General features: G+C 46.8%; 2 protein-coding genes across 4 annotated transcripts; one reads left to right on the forward strand and one right to left on the reverse strand.

The window, feature by feature from the left end:
- Window positions 1-1,305: 1,305 nt before the first annotated feature.
- On the reverse strand, window positions 1,306-12,561 carry LOC143433296 (sialin). The gene is made up of 12 exons (XM_076910593.1): window positions 12,489-12,561; window positions 6,402-6,481; window positions 6,135-6,193; window positions 5,765-5,976; window positions 5,055-5,291; window positions 4,881-4,965; window positions 3,200-3,423; window positions 2,958-3,107; window positions 2,745-2,877; window positions 2,516-2,671; window positions 2,348-2,433; window positions 1,306-2,106 (listed from the first exon to the last, which is right to left on the reverse strand). The coding sequence occupies exons 2-12, from the start codon at window positions 6,416-6,418 to the stop codon at window positions 1,882-1,884; spliced, it is 1,584 nt and encodes a 527-aa protein (XP_076766708.1). The 5' UTR covers window positions 6,419-6,481; window positions 12,489-12,561; the 3' UTR covers window positions 1,306-1,881.
- A 1,265-nt stretch (window positions 12,562-13,826) lies between these two features.
- LOC143432873 (uncharacterized) lies at window positions 13,827-17,841 on the forward strand. 3 transcript variants are annotated; one of them, XM_076909828.1, is made up of 14 exons: window positions 13,827-13,838; window positions 14,038-14,191; window positions 14,279-14,375; window positions 14,659-14,795; window positions 14,867-15,007; window positions 15,081-15,154; window positions 15,233-15,353; window positions 15,938-16,105; window positions 16,207-16,421; window positions 16,498-16,651; window positions 16,735-16,874; window positions 16,946-17,138; window positions 17,424-17,617; window positions 17,707-17,841. In XM_076909828.1, the coding sequence occupies exons 3-14, from the start codon at window positions 14,336-14,338 to the stop codon at window positions 17,795-17,797; spliced, it is 1,668 nt and encodes a 555-aa protein (XP_076765943.1). In that variant the 5' UTR covers window positions 13,827-13,838; window positions 14,038-14,191; window positions 14,279-14,335; the 3' UTR covers window positions 17,798-17,841. The 3 variants fall into 3 exon arrangements, with proteins under 3 accessions (XP_076765943.1, XP_076765942.1, XP_076765941.1); XM_076909827.1 differs by lacking the exon at window positions 13,827-13,838 and having other exon boundaries at window positions 14,088-14,191; window positions 17,424-17,631; window positions 17,722-17,767; XM_076909826.1 differs by lacking the exon at window positions 13,827-13,838 and having other exon boundaries at window positions 14,111-14,199.

Raw genomic sequence — 17,841 nt, forward strand, 5'->3', positions numbered from 1 at the left:
CCGATCGAATTTGATTACAAAATGGCGTGGTTCGCTTGAGAAAACACTACTAGCTCATCGATACTTGTATGCCTGCAGAGTTTTGATGTGCGAGCGCGTCGATTCAGCTTTAAATTTGCGTCAATGGCACGCGAGAAACACAGGAACGATCGCGTAAATTTGCCTCGTTCCAGAGAAGTTCGAGTGTTCGTATTGTACTCGCGCTCGCGACAGCCGATCATTTTTCTAACAAGTTTTCGCATCCACTCACTCCTCGCAGGCTGTTAAGTAAAAGTTACAGTACTTATAAATAAAGGACAAAGAGGAAATCGTGGCATATCGTAATCGTACCTAAACGGCGCCAGTATAAAAATACGTAATTAAAGTTACAATACTTGCGGAGAGATCGTCTCCTAACAGCGTGTATCTTACACGAATGGAATTAAAGAAAAAGAAAGTATCGACTTAAGAAAGAATCATTACCAGAGAGCGCGAAAGGTTTCCATTTTCCCGTAACATTGACTTCTTTATCCTTTTTCTGAAACACCTGATCGAATCGTTTTTATTTTCTTCTTTTTTTCTCTTTTCCTTTATCAATGAAATGTGACTAGTAAGAGTTAACAGTGACGCAACGATAAAACTAAAATGTCGCAGAGTATAAGTACTAGAAAATAAGTATACTGCGTGCGTTTGAATTTTCCATATTGTTCTCTTTTGTCGCACCGGATCCATTTCGTAAAATGAAACGGGGATCGTGGCTAGTGCAAGGCAACGATTAGTATAGTATTTGTATATATATATATATAACTTCTCTGTCTCTCTTTCCTTTTTTCACTTCATATATTGTACTATTTCTATGCTATGGCGTACTCAACGTTCAACGTTCGCGACGCAAGTGTGAACAGTACAATTCTAAGTACAATCGTACGAAATCTTAACAAACGTCACTTTTCCATTTTATTCTCTCTGCGTATATCTAATAGGTTAGTAAAATATCACCGGCAATGTCGTAGGGAGAGGCAACGTATCACCATGATCTCTTAATTACGGCAGAACGATGCTTCGAGCGAAGAGCTTGGAACGCAGCGTTCATTACACGGTTAAGTCGTCGTCAAGTTCTAACTTATACGGAGAAGTAATCAAGCGAATAAGAGAATGTAAAGAGCAACGGTTTTCAAACACGTTTCAGCGATCTTACAATTCGGCCACTCGAAGGCAAAACTGGCTCTTTCTCAAATAAAATTTCCAGCACCATATTCGAGAATTTGATGGAAGATCGAATTCATCGATCCGACTTCCGTGTGGCGCGTGCATTAACGCAAAAACGATCGATCTGCTCGCTTGAAAACTGTTGCTTCGACGCTTCTACGAGATACATTGCTTTCGATAAATAAAAGACGAAAGTAACGTTTACGATCACAGAGAAGATGAGAATAAACGATCGTTCAGGACCGTGAAACCAAGCTACGGTCGATCAACGTCGCGTTTGTGCCTTCACGTTTTCTGTGAGAAGCAAAACAGAATAAGAAAAGAGGAACAGCTGAAAAAAGGAGCGAACCGAAGCGTTTGCGCGATACTCGACTTGTCCTCGTAAAAAATATTCCTCGAAACGATGCGACATGGATTACCCTGAATGCTATAGATCGCTTCTCCCTCGCGTCACGGGACCAATCCTACAATCTCTCTATTTACATAGAATTTACATGGATCCACAGATATTAAGAAAAAAATAGACATTTATATATATATATTCATATAATATATACGATTTTTAGTGCGTTATCTCGATTCTCGTGGCGCTGGGAGAAGTGTTCGTAACTATTTCAGACAGGAAGCATCGCGCTTTGTATGAAACGCGTCAGTGCTTGTTTCTCCTTCGTTCAGCAACCGCGTTCGATCGTGTTACGCTTCCTCGGGTGTGTTCGAGCCGGTTCTGAGCATTTTCCCGTTCTTTCGAGGGGATTCGTTTAAAGGCTGCGAATCCTCTTGGACCGACTGCGGATACTTTTGGTCGGGGTAGTTCCACGGTTGGATGTCACCCGTACCGAATATCTGAAAGACAATGTAGGTGCCGCACGCGACGCACGCGGTCACCCCAAACACTTGCCTCCACGCGTCGAGTGCTTGCTGCGAAATGAATTTGTTCATTCGTATTACTTCCACGCGAGAAGATTGTAAGTCGCGTTAATACGTCGCGAACGTCTGGTAGTTTCGATCCACGTGGTGGAGGCGTCGTAGAGGCGGAAAAGTGAGGCATTGTGAACGGAGGGTGTCGCGGATAATTAGAAGGGGATCGTGAAGACACTGGAGCGTGTGAAAAATCGAAATACCATCCACGCGTGTCGAGCGGAATTGAATTTCTACTTACGCTTTTCTGAGTGAGGAGGCCGGCCACGACCGGGGACAGAAAACTGGCGGACATGTGAATTGTCTGTGCAAACGCCAATATCGGACCTGGACAGGCGACAAGTGAAATTAGAAAGCATTACGAGACACAGTGTCACTCGCGGGAACAGCGTCCCGTATGGATGCTCACCAGCGAAATTTGGCGCGATGTCGACGATGCTCGCCATCGCTCCTGCGTAGGCAGCTGTGATGAGGGTAACGGCTATGAACCACACGATTAAGACGAGGACGATGTCGCAGCCCAGATAGCCGATCAACACTAACAGTATTCCAGGAACTACTTGTGCTACGAATCGAAAAGAATTACAAATGTTATGCAAGAATGCCTGAAGTCGCGAGGCGTTTAAAGAAATACGTACAGGAGGCGGTGAACACTTTACGGACGTTCGTCAACGACATGATCTGTCGCGTGACGAGAACGTCGGCTATATAGCAGAAGGCAACCGAGCTAAAATAGCTGCAGATGAATGGTAAACCGGACAGCACTCCATTCTGAAAAACGACAATAGAAATCATAGTGAAAATAAGAGTACTCGAAGGGAAGAGAGTAGGGAACGTTTCGTATTGCGTACCGCTTGAATGCTGAATCCTAGTACTGTTTTCATGTACATTGGTCCAGAGATAATGAAGATGTAGTGCACCCATATCCTTCCGAACGTGGTGATTCCAATCGACCATGCTGGCCAGGACGTAAGAATAGACCGCCAAGGAACTGGCATACCCTTTAAAACAACGAAGGAGGAGAAGAAGGAAATTCGATAAACTCTGACACTTGCGCGATAGCATCGCGTCTTCGATAGCCATGTATAGTTACCTCCTTCGTTCCATGAACCTGATTCCCAACGCTACCCTGAATGTATCGCAACTCCTGCTGGGATATCCTCGGATGCGCCGCCGGGGTGTCGAAGGCGAAGAAGTACCAGAAAATGCACCAGAAGATGCCGATGCTGCCGGTCGTGTAGAAGACCGCTCTCCATCCGAAGTGAGCGATGATGAACCCGCAGAGTGGATAGGTTATCCCGATGCCGAAGCTGAACCCTGAATATAGATAATCTAGACGTTAGGAGTAGCTCACCCCACGACCCGGAACGAAGCTGAAACATGATGCTTCTCGAATGGCTTCGCCTTGGCTCGCGTACGATTCATGCGTGGGCGACGATCGCTCTTCAGCGGTGGTGGTTTTATTTCACCCTGCAAAGCGATTCAAGTAGAGACTTAGTACGACGGGATGAGTGATGAGGCGGGCGTGACGACGTTGGCTACAGTGGGGGGGAAATGAAACTCCTATCGCACGAAAATACCAATCAACGACATACTTCTCACCGGATGTCTAAGGCGATCGAAGAGGTCCGCACGGAATCCTGCGAGCGGAGGAAGCGTCGCGTAATCTCGCCTTGGGGCGTCGATTCCATCGTTAGTTTGCGTTACGTAAAATGTCATCTCTGCCCGCAGGATTCGAGAAGAAGCGAGTCACCTCTTTTTATCCATCCGCAATCTGACTTCGACTAATTAATCGCGACACTGCTGCGTCGTATAGATACGTCGATGAAAGCTGAGCACGGATGTTCTCTCGAGTATCCATGACGACAGCAGTGAGACTCGCGATAATTAACAGGCGCCAAGGCAAGTCCACAAGGCGACGCTGTTCGACCGGAAACGGAGAAGATACAAGAAAACGGAGCATGCGTTTCGATCGCGGTCGTACGTAAAAAAAAATTGGGATCGATCGTACTCCGGAAAAGTTTGAGTGAGAAGGATGATCGTCTTATCGTATATCGTTCGGGGTCGTGGACAAAGAGCCGTGTATACACGAGATTACCCCGTCACGGCACAGAGCTGGCGTAGAATAGAAATAGATAACGATGAAAAATGTTAGGCGTGTATTACAAAACGTGTCGCCGTCGAGCCCGGCTGATTCTACCAGCTGGAAGTATACTCGGCCTTTCTCATGCTGTTGAGCGGTCGCTGTTGAGTATACCCCTCGGTCCGGCGAATGCAAGCCACACACGTGGAGCTTAAAAAAGTAATCAGAGAAGAAAATGAAAATGACCGTTCGGTTCTCGATCGAAAATCGACTAGAGACACGCATCACGCGTACGTATTGCGTATCCATTTGATCCCGGTTACCGTGAATTTTGACCGAGATAAAAAAAAAGAGAACCAACGCTTTCAATCTTTTTCATTCTTTTTCAACAAGGCAATATGTGCTTCTCATTCGAACTTCCGTTTCTCGTGTTCTGAAAGAAGCGTTAGACCACATTAGTAATTATTAAGTGCGCGACGCATCAAGTGTCGTTGCTTCGAGATGCGTAGGCGGTGTTTCGAGTACACCCAAGCGAGACATAAATCCGATCAGCAGGCAGACATTTCATGCGTCGCGACTTAACGCTGTCCACATCGTTCGAAGCAAAAAAAAAAATTGGAGGAGAAATTTCTATTCTCGCGCGATCCTGGTGTCATGCATGTCGGACAGACTAGGGTTCGACGACACTCACCTTGGAAGGAAGACATGAAACGCGACCTCTCCACTGGCGGAATCCAGTGTCCGACTATGGCGTACATCGCAGGCCAAGTGAGCCCCTGAACAAGCGCAACGCGTACAATTAGGATCATCGATCTCACGGACGAACGTTCGCCCCGTTCGATTTGGTTACAAGGAAGATACTTACACTCGCGATACCCTGTATACTGCGCAGAGCGATCATGACTCCGTAGTGGATTCCAGCCGCGGAGGGCATTAACAGGCTGCAGATGGCCGTGATCAATTGTGAACCACCGAAAACAGTCTTGGTGCCAAAGTACTGCGTCAGCACGCCACCCACCACTTGCGAGAGTATATAGCACCAGTAGAACGAGCTACTGATGGCGGACTGTATGGTCGGGCTCCAATCGAACTCCCCTTGATCCTACGAGGAAACAAACAACGTTCGTTCTAGACCACGTTTTCCGGAAACGACATTCGTGGAAATTCTACGACCGTGATTCCTGTCAGATAAATCTAACGATTGCACAAGAGCTTCGATGTGTTTGGTAAACTCCTGTCGCAGCAAATCATAGATTTCGTTGCGTGCGCGAGGTTCCTTAATGTCTGGTTACGTTCGATCGTAATCGAAGCGACCCGCAATTTCAAATTAATTACGCGATAAATAGGACCAATGATCTTGGTGAATCGGAACAACGAATCCACGGTTTGATGATATTCAGAGTCGGAAACTTTGGACTCTCTTTGACAGGAAACCTTGAAACATTGTTCGTTCGTAATCGAACTTAGCGACTGCTACCTCGCCTAGTCGACTTCGCGGTTCGCCAGGAAGTTTGCCTGGGCCGCGCGAGACTTCGCGCAGCCTGCGAGCTTCCGTTCCATCCGCGAGGGGCTTACCTCAGGTTTGAACGACGTGTTGTTGTTGGCGAGCGTCACGTTTTGCGTTGCGTAACAATGTTGGGACGTGACCGCGGCATTGGTGTCCGATGTCGTGGACGGTGGTTTCACCATCGCCACCATGGCGATGTTTATGTCGTTCCTCATCATGAACGAGACCGTGAACCCCGAAAACGACAGCATGTAGAGGACCACCCGCGCCGGTACCATGTCTGGAAACGCGAACGTACTCTGTGACCGATGAAAGCGGAAACGCTCCCCTTCGTCGCGGCTAACGGCTCGATTTCCGTTCACTCTACGCTCCTACTGTATCTCACAAGACCGCCACTTTCTTTTTCGTTACGATTCGTAAGTTTGAAGTGTTGTTTACCTCTCAGTTTTCGCAGGCCGCAGGGTGATCGCGTCTTATATATGGTATGCTCTTCGTATCTGCGTAATAGATACAATTGATATTTTTATATAGAAACCAAGGAGGGTCGATTTTTGTTGGGCGGAACGAAACACACGAGGGTGGAGGGGAGAAAAGTGTCAGTCAAACGACGTTTACGACGGGATTCGATTAAATGACTGGCAAAATCGCGAAACCGTTTAGAGATTTCTCATGGACCACGACAGGACACGAATTCAGTTTCTTTACCTCTGAGAGTTTTCCATGTTTCCACCGTAGCTGATCGCTGTTCGAGTGAAAAGAAGACTCTTCCCTTTCGTCTGGATCACCTGACATGAAAAAAAATGAGAACGTAGAGTGATTAATAAAAATTATTCGCAAGATCGATCGTAGATTAGTATCATTTAACGAGATCCCGATCAAGTTGTAACGTATCGTCGTCCGGACGGTCGTTACAAAATGCTATGCAATCGTAAATCATTGGAGCACTAATAGAAATTAATAGGCGTCATTAAGCAGAGAGTAAATTACGTCGACAATTTAGCTATTAGGTCTGCTCTATCCGTATTATCACCGCGTCGCAGACAACTTGTCGGCTGGACCAGTTACCATACGTAATCGATTCACTGCGAAACCGTGCAATCATGGACTCGTATCGTTCGTAATCAAGAATTAAGACACACGTTCGCAGTTCGCGACGGGTCACCGTTGCGATTACGTGAAACGGAACGGGGTACGGACTCTCGAAGCATTTTTATGTAACTTCCTGTCGATACTTTTGCCTCGTTCACGCAGCAATTACGCGTACACGTGTAATTTAACCGTAACCACGCGAACGCGACTCGTAATGAGTTACCAGGACCAATTAACTCTTCGTGTCTGCCGTTTCGACGCGCTCGACAACAACTGATATTCACTCTGCTCGCGTTCTTTAATCACAGTGTCTATCGTTTCGCACGCAACAACAAATAAACGCGATTGAAGGCGACCGCGAGGCCATATCGAAATTACAAAAGAGGCATCCGGACGATAAAAAAATTAATTAATGAAACTGTTTTTCGCTTGCGTGACTGCCAGTTTCGCTGACCCATTTGAGTCATTCGTTTTTACTAGAAAAACCGCGATCGATGAAGGTGAAGCGTTCAGAATTTAATAGCGTGCCCGCGATACCGCGATGATGAAATTCCAACACGAAACTCATATACATGGCATCCGAGGAGCATGCCTCGGGATCCACCGTGCCTGCTAAAGGTCGTGGCATGAATCGCGTGAAAAGACAATTAAGCGATCGATCGAACAACGAGGCGACCTTACGCTCATTCGAGGAAACGATTTCGCAGCGGTTTTTTTTCACTTTAAATTGCATTTCATTTCCTCAAGTACGTAATTATAAAACAATAGCGCAGATTTCCGCGTTTAACTCGCTCGTGGACGAAGCGAACACGGTCAAGATCGGAATAATGGAAAACAATGATGATAATTACGATCTAATGTTACTTTTTGCTATTAATAGACCTATTCTAGACGAACAAAAGATTTCTTTGAGAAATCTGCAGTGTACAAGTCCACGAGAAATGCTTAAATGCGATAAGGACTCATGGCTGAACGCCGATTTTTATATACGCATGTGATAGTTGCTCCTAATTTCTGCTTGGTCAACCTTTCGTCGCCAGTGATTCATTCCTCGAGACCACTCGTGACAGATTTCCTCTTTGAAACCGCAAGTCACGAGGAGCATCGCAAACACAGCTCGCGACGCGAATTCCACGCCGGAAATACGCTCAGCGGAATCGCGGCGATTTTCCGTGGCGCCTTCCCCCACGTTTCAAGGGAAGGCATAGTGCGGCACGTGTTCAAAAGGTGCGATTGTCAGCTGTCTGACTTCACTTCTCCACGTTTTGCCTTCGCATTATATAATTGAACGCGATTGGCATTAGGTTCCACGTAACGCGTTACATTTGCACGCGCCTCGTCGTCGGGAAATCCGTGGTGTATACAGGTTGTCGAATCGATCGGGTATAATCTTGTAATTAAGCGTAGATCGATCGCGTTTGATATCGCGTGGGCACCGCGTCTGATTGCGAGTTCGCAAACACCAGACGATCGATGCTTCTCTTTGAATTCCTCTTTCGCATTTTTTATGCTGCTCCATTTGCATTTAAATTCGCTGCGCATTGTCCACCAAAGATATCAAAGGGTTCGCGACGAGTTTATCTTTCGACGAACGAATCTTTCGAGGTAACTTTTATTTTCTGACATCAAACGTAATGATATCGAGAATAATTAAAAGTCGTTATCTGTCGTAGACGTAAGAATGTAACAAACACTACTATTAGTCATTAGTTTCTTCTTTACATGCTCCAATAATATTTGTTTACTACGTCTAGGAATCGACCAACTTCTCCGAATAATGTATACGCGATAGTGTTCTGGTACGTGTGTCAGCAAAAAATTTTTGCACTGGTTCGCTCTTATCATCCTGTTGCAACAACGTGACTTTAATCGACGTTAACAAAATAACATTATCCGCGCAGTCGTTCTCGACGATACGCGAGGAACTTTCAACGCTAGCGATTTTCACGGATATTCGTCGGTGAAAGCCGTGCACGTGGATGACTCTACATATGATTGGTCAAAAAATAGAGCTATGAAACGCTTGCGCAAATTAAATCAAATATACTTCGTTAGGCATATAAAGAGAGGTCGAGAGCGTTGAAACGTACGCTTTGGTAATCCGTAAAAGTTTCAGCTTTACGGATAATTAGCAGCGTCATGGAGTACGAAACCAGTGCAGATAAAGTAAACAGATATGGTTCAATCACCATAAATAAAACTTGAATTACTTACAGCGACGAAGCACGTGGCCTGTTAGAGCCTTTCTCAGTGTGATCAAACTCCAATCGCACCGAACAGTGTTTACATTACTCGTAACGACGAATCGCGAATAAAGCTCCGTGGAAATAACGAGTTCGACGTTTCGAGCACACCTGCGCGCCCTTCGTGTCCTTCTTTCCACCGATATTACCAAGATCGATGATCCCGCAGGACAGAGGACCAAAAATACGAAGCGACCGCTCGTTCCCTTCGAACGGAGTAATTCACAGGGGTCACGCTCTCACAACTACCGCCCAATTATTCAAAATGTCAAGGTCTTCTCTGATAGCAGATTATCCGAAGAGGCTAGAGTCACTAGACAGCAAAACTTTGGCCGGCTCGAAGAGGCGCGTCTCGACGAAATGGAAGGGGGCCTCGAGCGGTGGGTGCGTGCGTCCGATCAGTGCTCGATGACTGGCGTCGATGGGAAATGAAACATCGTCCCAGACGAGGAGAACGGCCGACACTGGAAGGCGACCGGACCACGAGACATTGACTATCTTCCAGACCCCACCACCGTCGCATTTCAATCGTCCGTCTGCCGAGTAGGAAGTTCACGAGGATCGCGAGCATGCCGCGGACGAGGAAACGCGACGATGACGGTGCTCGTTCCTCTACGATACCACCTTGTCACGCCGTGGCGACTCGTTCGCAGCCACTACGCATTGCAAAACACGTGCAGCTTCGAAAACGATGTTACTTTCGGAGCGACGATCTTTTTCTTGTACTCCATTGCGCGCTGGATACCACCGTACGATGAATTGCGAACGAGGAAACGTGACATCGTCATCTCGTGGTGGTACGTTAAGGAACTATCGATGTTACGAGGCTCCATACATTGCGAAACATAGTTTAAACGTAACATTTTTCCTGCATTTACTCTGCACTAGGCTTGTGACTGTTTTCATAAACTTTATGTTTGAGAACTACTATTGCGGTGATGTACAGAAGTCTTGACGATCGTTCTCAGTAAAAGAGTGAATCGCTTGGGAGCTTGATTGAAATCCATAGCGATGCTCTTAAACGTTCTGGACAGGGTAATTGAAATGAAGTTGGAGAAATATCAGTGAACCCTCGTGCAAGGGTTAGTCTGATGAGCGAATCGTAAGAGCACATTTTACCAAAGCTCTTGTACTACACGACTATACAAAATTTTTAAATTTATTTATCTCAAAATAACCCATCGATTACATGTTACTTATGATAATTGGCATAATTGTGGTTTGGACGGACAACGGCTGCTATCGCTGTTAGTAATGAATGCTAAACAATGTTTGAAAGTGAACGAAACGATACAGTTCGATATAGGTACTTGTTACTTTTAATTGCGAAATACCGACCGAAGAGGGACCTTCGGTGATGAGTCACGTGCGTGTTCTTGAAATTTTCTGCCGGTCACGCACGCATCACGCGATTAATTCGTTTCGATGCTGGTTATTGCGATTTACTCGCAGGAGCGCGCGATGGCGCATTGGAGAACCTTTCGATGTCCTTTATTCCCTTAAGGAAGTTTGAAAAGAACGAGGAGCTTTAGAGTTCGCGAAATTAACAGAGAGACAGGGATGGAATTGTATTCCTCGGCGTGGAATCGCGTCCACGCCTTCCTTGTTGCCAAGACGAAAGAATTCCTCGATCGATACTTGGTATTCCGAGTTTCTAGTTTCATAAGACAAACCCACGTTGCACTTTTCAATCGGAACGATTTGAATTTGAAATTACGTCCGTGTCGTGGCAACACGTGAAAACTGAGTGTCTTGCTAGCAATTCGAGAACGATCGATTTCGATCGCAAACATTTCATGACTCCTTCGTTTCAAAACTGCCTTCCTGATGAATTATTGAGTATTCACGACGAGGTAGTTAATTGATTTGTACTAATCAGAGTACATTTTAATGTCCACAAGCGTTTCTATGAACTCGCGAGGACGTCTATTTTCCCTAATCGATTAGGCAACTGCGTGGAGTGTCTCGTACTCGGTTCCTTTCTGTCTGGAACCAACAAACGATTGAGTACAACAGGTGTCACTCGTGCGCCAGTTTCATTTTATTATATCTATGTTTCATCAGGTGAGTGGAAAGTGTATCGTGTGCAGTTCGTCGGTGATGGAGGTATGATTTATTCTTGTACGCTGTACGACACGAAGGATGATTGATGCACTACTGTGCATTACAATATTGATCTCAGCATTGACCTCACCGCAAAGTTGCTCATAGTTACCGCGACAAAAGAAGCTACGATAAAAACTCGTCGACGACGCGGACAAAATGGAATTATTTCCCGATCGGCGGAATCCTGTCCGCCTCGAGAGTGAGTTGAAGATGGTCAGAGGGAACGGAAGAAATGCGCGTCCTCAGAATTTTGTTCTCGGTTGCATTAAGCTTAATTATATCGCAGTTGACCCTATCAAGCTGTACAAGCGGAACGGGTCAAGCGATTCGCTCTATGGAAATTCTTGTGCCGGCTGGCATGAAGTTAAACATGTGACCAGTCCTCGGTACATTATCGGCAGCCCTCGAGTCATCGAATCCCAGAAAACCACGTGCGTCCATCGACTCTTCTTCGCCTGAAATCCTCGCTAAATAGATACGTTCTGCGAGTACGTTAAGCTTCTATTGACCTATACAACAGCGACTGAAAAAATGTCGCGCTCTCGTGATTGCTCGCTAACAACCTCCACTATCCCCACAAGCGCATAAGGCTAGAGTTTTATGACACACGCGATTGCGAGTATGACGTTACTTTGTAAACTGTATTCTAATTACAAAGTTCACAGTTCGCAGCGTGTCTGTACCTCTTTCAGCCACGCGTGACGCCAAACGAGTCGTCTCTTCTTCTACTTTTTTACCACGCTGAAGGGTACGCACCCAGGCTTCTCTCTTAATCGTCCAGCTAATCTCGAACAGAATTATCCTGCACCTGGAACGGAAACAAGCGGCACTGGGTGCCACAAAGCAAGAGAAAGGATTAGGAGACGAGTATATACCTGCAGGTTGCGTAAGGCTGTAACAACTCCAAGACTAATTATAAACCGACGATCTACGTTCCTCTGCTCTCGTGCTCGTAATTAACGTATACAAGGGCGGCTCCTCGAAATACCGATTACAGTCGAGAATATCGTAACGCGCACATACGTACCGGGGTTATAATCGAGACTAACCAAACCGACGCCACGTAATTAGACCGTTACGAGACCATCGCGGGTTACGTCACTCGAAATGTATCTCTGATCATCGTACGAACATGATTCCGTCCGGCTAATCGCCAGATATAGACCCGAGTTCCGCGGAAACGACGCGTCTCTCGCCATCCTAACCTCGCCACGACGACGCTCCGCTCGCGACTTTGAGGTTATGTTCGCCTCGAAACGTACCTCTCGTCGCGGATGCACCACGTGGCCATGGCCTTCGACGTCGAAGCCAGGACACAGGCGAGAGGAAACGATCGATCGCGACACTCGCTTACCCTTGGTCCTGTGTTTGCTTCCGGCGAACAGTCGTTCGAAGCACCGCCTCGTCGCTCCTTCCGGTTCACATTTTCTCGCACAACCACGCGTCTCCACCGATCTCACGCGTCCATCGTGGTGTGTTCGATGGCAGAGGAAGTCGCGAACACGGCTACCTGGCTGTCATTCGAACGCGACACGCGAAACACACGAGTCCACGAGACCAACACGGAGTCCACCAGAACGGAGCGATTCCTCGTTGTTCCGCCGCGCGTCACAGTGCAGCGGTCACGTGACACTGCCGCGCGAACAGTCCCGCGCGCCGATCGATTCGAAGGCGCCGCTTCGTCACCCGCCGCCTATCGTCGCGCTTCCCACGCTGCCCGCTTCGAATCGAATCGCGTAAACGCTTTTCATTGATTTTTCTACGTGGATAACAGGGCTACCTTCGGCTACAAGGTCAGGAATAAGGGGTCGTTACGTCGTTCGACGTGACAGGTTGTTACACCTTTCATACGGGGATCGGTCAGGTTGCTTCAATTCGAATAGTTTCGATATCGGCTAGCGGACGCGGGCTTGTTATCTGCTTTGAGCAAACAGCTGGTGTAAAGGGATGAGTATTTGGAAAGAAGTTTGTTTAACTTGTAGATAAGATTGCTGAGAATGAAATTGGGTTGTATGTTTAAAGTTGAGTTTTGTAATAGTGCTGGAAATTTGATGATGCAACGCGAGGCGGTTCTAGTGAAAACAAATGGTAACGGTTTGGTTTAGGGACCTTAGTGATTCTTAATTAATTCACGGGTGATCTAGGATAAGGTTATGGTAATGCGTTTTCCTTTAGACAGGTAGGTGAGTCAGTCGTTAGTCCACTTGAAATGGATCGAAGCACGCTCGACGCGAAGGTCTCGCACTTTCACCGTTTCCAACCATTTCTGACGATTCGCCCGTTGATTGTTACACCTTACGTAAATTGGAATGCTGCGTTTTTTCCTTTTTCACAGCAATATTCTTGTAACGTCAAATGCCGCGCGATTCGCCGCGCGACATGAATTGCAATCATTAACGTCAATTAAGATTCTTCGAGCGAGGCCACCCAGCGAGGTGAATTTCGCGGCGATAAATGATTTCAAATATGCCGTTGCATCGGGAAGCACTTCGCGTCGATCGCGTCGTCGATCGCAGACCACCACCAACCGCGGAGTTCACGGTCGATCTCTCCTTGCACCCTCGTGTTCCTCGTTTGCAACGTCCAGAATTGGCATTTGGAAAAATTCATTATAAATTTCCAATGTGACTGCTGACAAACTCGTTCTAAATGTCGCCATATACACGATGAGTAATTCCAACAACACCGGCCAGCCACGGAAAAAGTTCGCAAAGTGCTCATCGGCTTCGCCCTCGAACCACAAGTATTTTAAAAATGTTGTACAGTATCGAAAGGACTCGAGAATAGATCGACACCGTTCTCCCCTCGACTTTTAGTAGACGAAGGAAACGTACACTCGCGACATAACGTTAATTCTAAAGTATTTAGGTTATACATTTGCATTCCCCTTACTCCGTTTACAGGCTGAAACGAATTTCCTCGAACGCAACTTACATAGTCGACGACGATGAGTGCGCGGACCGCGTGAAAAGCGCGTCGTACGAGAACACAAGTATCTTAGTGCCCAGAGATCGACAGAAAGACGTGAATCGCGTCGAGAGGAGGATCGATAGAACGGTAGTCACGTAATCATCAATTCCCATCGATATTCAATCGTATCGTGTTCAATTTTAATTTCTCGACCCGTTCCACGCGCCCTCCTAGAATTCCAGCACTACGTACAGCAGCGGTAGAAGATTTTGGAATTGCCGTGCGAGGCCAATGAGCATTTATGTGCCTGACGAATCTGTGATCCAAGAAGGTAGCTAGATCGTATGCATAATTTAATTGCACATCTGACGACCACATGCGATCGTTTTGACGCGCGAACGTTCTTTTTATCTGCGTCCGTCCAACTTTTTTTCCCCTTCTGCGTTGATTAAAACGCTCGAACGAACCAACCGCGATAATCGTCGCTCGACGGAAATTCGATGCCCCGATTAGCGGAGGCCCCGACATTGGCGCGACATTTAAGTTGACTCAGCAGCGCGGAACAAATTTCCAGTCCCGAACTTTGACCGGCCATGGGGATTGATTCGTTCCAGAGAGCGAGCTAATCACCACGCTGACGAAACAATTGTACAAGGTCGAGTCTCAGATGCAAAAGGTGCAGACCAACTTGAGGAGAAGCGAGGAACAATTGAAGTCGAAGGATCAGGAGATCAATCGGCTGAAACGAAAGGTCCTCCGCGCTGTTCCTTTCGTCCGTTGAGTCCTTAGTCCGGCTAACGCTCGACTTTCGAATCGATACAGGTCAAGGACTGGGAGAGCAAAAGCAAGAACCAAGAGGCCCAGCGAAAGAAGGAGCAGCAACAGCGACGAATTCAAACGGATCACTCGGAGCACCTCTACAGGCGATGCTTGATGCTCGAGCAGAAAATACTCGAGATGGAGGTTGCTCGAAGCGTATACACATTTGCCGCGTGGCACGTCCGTAAAAATTACTTTGTCCTTGTCTGTGTTGCAGAAATTCCTGTCCGACTACGGCCTGATCTGGGTCGGCGATACGAACAGTCCCAAGTGTTCTGAAACAATTCCCAAGTAAATCGAGTGTTACGTTACTATTCCGTATCGATCGACGCCCGATCGAATTAATAATCAGTTAGACGTGCCTTTTAGCAACACCATCGAGACGTGTTACGAGCGGATTATCGCCAGCATCGAGGAGCTGAACCTGGCCGCGGGAAAAGGCGAGGTTCACGTGCAGCACAACGAGAGGGGGAACGGGGCTTCGTTCAAAGTAAATCCTTGCCACGCGATGCTCCGAAATGCCGTTTAAAGGGAAAACTGATATCGACTCGTGGCGAATAACGAGCACTGCCAGGCGGAATTTCCATCGAATTCTTCGTTTCTCGCGTCATCAGCATGCTCGAAATAGTTGCGATCTATAAATACGAAAATCGCTGAAAATTTCCAAGCATTCGATTTACTGCACGTTGGATAGATTTCTGCATCGTTCGCGGTTGCGCGTTCTGATGAAACACCGTTGCGTAATTGTTCTTTTTTTTTTCCTCCTAGTGTTACGACGTTGATAATCGATAGACTTTGTCAACACATGCACCAGCAGCGTCCTGTCAATTGTCATTATCGATTTTCCGGCCTGAATGCATCCTAATGAAACGCAGACGGTTAACGTTTATCGGGCAAACCGGTTATCCGCGCGCGAATAATAATGACGGATACGGGTTACGAGCGCGGAAAATTTATTACGCAATGACACCCACGCGGCGCAAACATGATGATTCTGCGAGCTATCGAACGTTTACAGAATCTAACGGCGACGCGCGAGATTAATGGAGTGTTCTTCTAATAATTGTTTTAAAGACCCCATCTTGCATGTCATTAAAATTCTACAAAAATGGAATGATAGTTCAAGACGGGCCACTGCGATCGTACGACGATCCAGCGACGGTATCGTTCCTTAGGGACATCCTGGACGGCTATTTCCCATCGGAATTGCAACACGCCTATCCGGAAGGGGTACCATTTAAGGTGAAGTCTTTGGTTTTAACGTGTTCGTCGTGGTAGCCCACGCGAGCCGGAAGTTCGCTGCCGTCCAAAAGAAATGTTACTTTGGAATGTCTTCCGGTTAGGTAGAGGACCACAGGAGCAAAGTATTCCTGAGCCCCGTTGATTTTCCTGGGCAGGGTTATCGGTTAGGAAAACAGCATCGAATCGACAGTTCGCCAATAATATCGTCTAGATCTCGCAGACCTGTCACTAGTCAAAAATCGACTCGTCGTGGTTTATTTCCGAAGGATTCCTCTAATTTCGACTTCTCCACGCCAGTGACACCCAGCACAGTTAGGTACGAGGGTTAAATCCAAAGGTGTTGCACGATATTCGAATTAATTTTTTTATTTGGATTTACTGAAACTGAATAGATCCGTGAAAACGAAGAATCCCACGGAAGCTCCACCATTGGAGATGTACGTGCTTCGTTCGCAGATTTTGGCATCGCACAACAATATTTGTTCCGACACGCATCTGCAGTCGCACATCAACGCCGAATTGGGCTTTGGCAATCGAAAAGATAAAGTATGCTACTCCTCGATTTTTCTTGAAAAGCCTGCGAGTGTTCGAGTTCTAAGGGACGTACATTTTGATTTCGGTTCGATAAGCGAGACACGGCTAGCAGAAGTTCCGAGTTCGATGGCTCAGCGCGCGAGGGAACCGTGAAATCCAGAGGCACCTCGAGGTTCCCAAGTTCTGGTCGATGTTACCATAGTTCCAGCGATAGGTCGGCTAAATTATCGCCCAGGTAAAGACAAGATTACCCCTAATTGAATGCGCGCAGTACCTATCCGTTACTCGATATCGTCTGCGCCTTAGTCGACTGGAGAACACGGAGGATCGCACGAGGCAGCGCACGAGATCCGCTAGTCTACCAAATTCTAGATTGTCCGTCGCGTCGAGATCAATTCCCAGAACGAACGTCGACGCTTCGCAAGTCCCGAATTCTCCAACTGCAGCGAGGACGAATCAACGTTGTATGAAATCCGCTGCACCATCCAGGAAGAGCGCTGTAAGAGAGAAATCGTATCGTTCATGTACAAAGTAATTGCATCGAGTTCGTAAAATCGATCGAGCAACGAGACAGAAACAGAGAGAGAGACTAACGGTGTAGTCAGTATTCTTCAATTTCAGAAATACAGCATCCATGTCGCGTTTAGTTTAAAATCTTAATTAATTGTCGAGTTTTGTTTTATGCTTGCGAAAGATTTCGAATTAGTGCGTCCCTTTGTACGTTTACGATACAGACTCTCTGAAGCGATGAAATATCTGACCTAGTACTATTCGACTGTTTCAGCCTCCGATTCTGCATCAGATCAACGAACCCTCCGGAATATCGGGCGAGCTCCGATTGAAAGTCAGGTCCTTGAACGGCGGTACCGTTTATCTGGTGCACGTATCCGCTGACGAGCCGATAGCGCGACTTTATCAGTTGCTAGACAGAGCTATGGCGAGAACAGTTCCTCGTGGATACAAAATTGTCCTCAGCGGGTAAGCTCTTGCTCGTAATCTACTTCATATAGCCCGCGCCCGCGACAGACGTGCGATCGAAGAACACCTGATTAAATATGTGCTTTCAGCTACTCGCCAAGAAGATTGGAGCAGCTAGGGACAACCTTAAGGGAAATCGGTATCACCAGGGACAGTGTTCTGCATTTAGTGAACGATTGAATTTCAGTAACTATTGTAACAAACTTTCATGCGTTCGCATCGTG

Source organism: Xylocopa sonorina, chromosome 2 (genome assembly GCF_050948175.1).
Source record: "Xylocopa sonorina isolate GNS202 chromosome 2, iyXylSono1_principal, whole genome shotgun sequence".
In the NCBI taxonomy this organism is placed as follows: domain Eukaryota; kingdom Metazoa; phylum Arthropoda; class Insecta; order Hymenoptera; family Apidae; genus Xylocopa; species Xylocopa sonorina.

Excerpts from the sequence above, each read along its gene's own strand:
- LOC143433296 (XM_076910593.1), bottom strand. Across the intron at positions 3,424-4,880 it reads TTTCATGTCTTCCTTCCAAG|GGTTCAGCTTCGGCATCGGG; the intron begins GTGAGTGTCGTC and ends ATCTATATTCAG. Across the intron at positions 2,107-2,347 it reads GCCTCCTCACTCAGAAAAGC|CAAGCACTCGACGCGTGGAG; the intron begins GTAAGTAGAAAT and ends TTCATTTCGCAG.
- LOC143432873 (XM_076909828.1), top strand. The coding sequence starts at position 14,336 with ATGAGCATTTATGTGCCTGACGAATCTGTGATCCAAGAAG. Across the intron at positions 15,354-15,937 it reads GGAACGGGGCTTCGTTCAAA|ACCCCATCTTGCATGTCATT; the intron begins GTAAATCCTTGC and ends ATTGTTTTAAAG. Across the intron at positions 17,139-17,423 it reads CACCATCCAGGAAGAGCGCT|CCTCCGATTCTGCATCAGAT; the intron begins GTAAGAGAGAAA and ends CGACTGTTTCAG.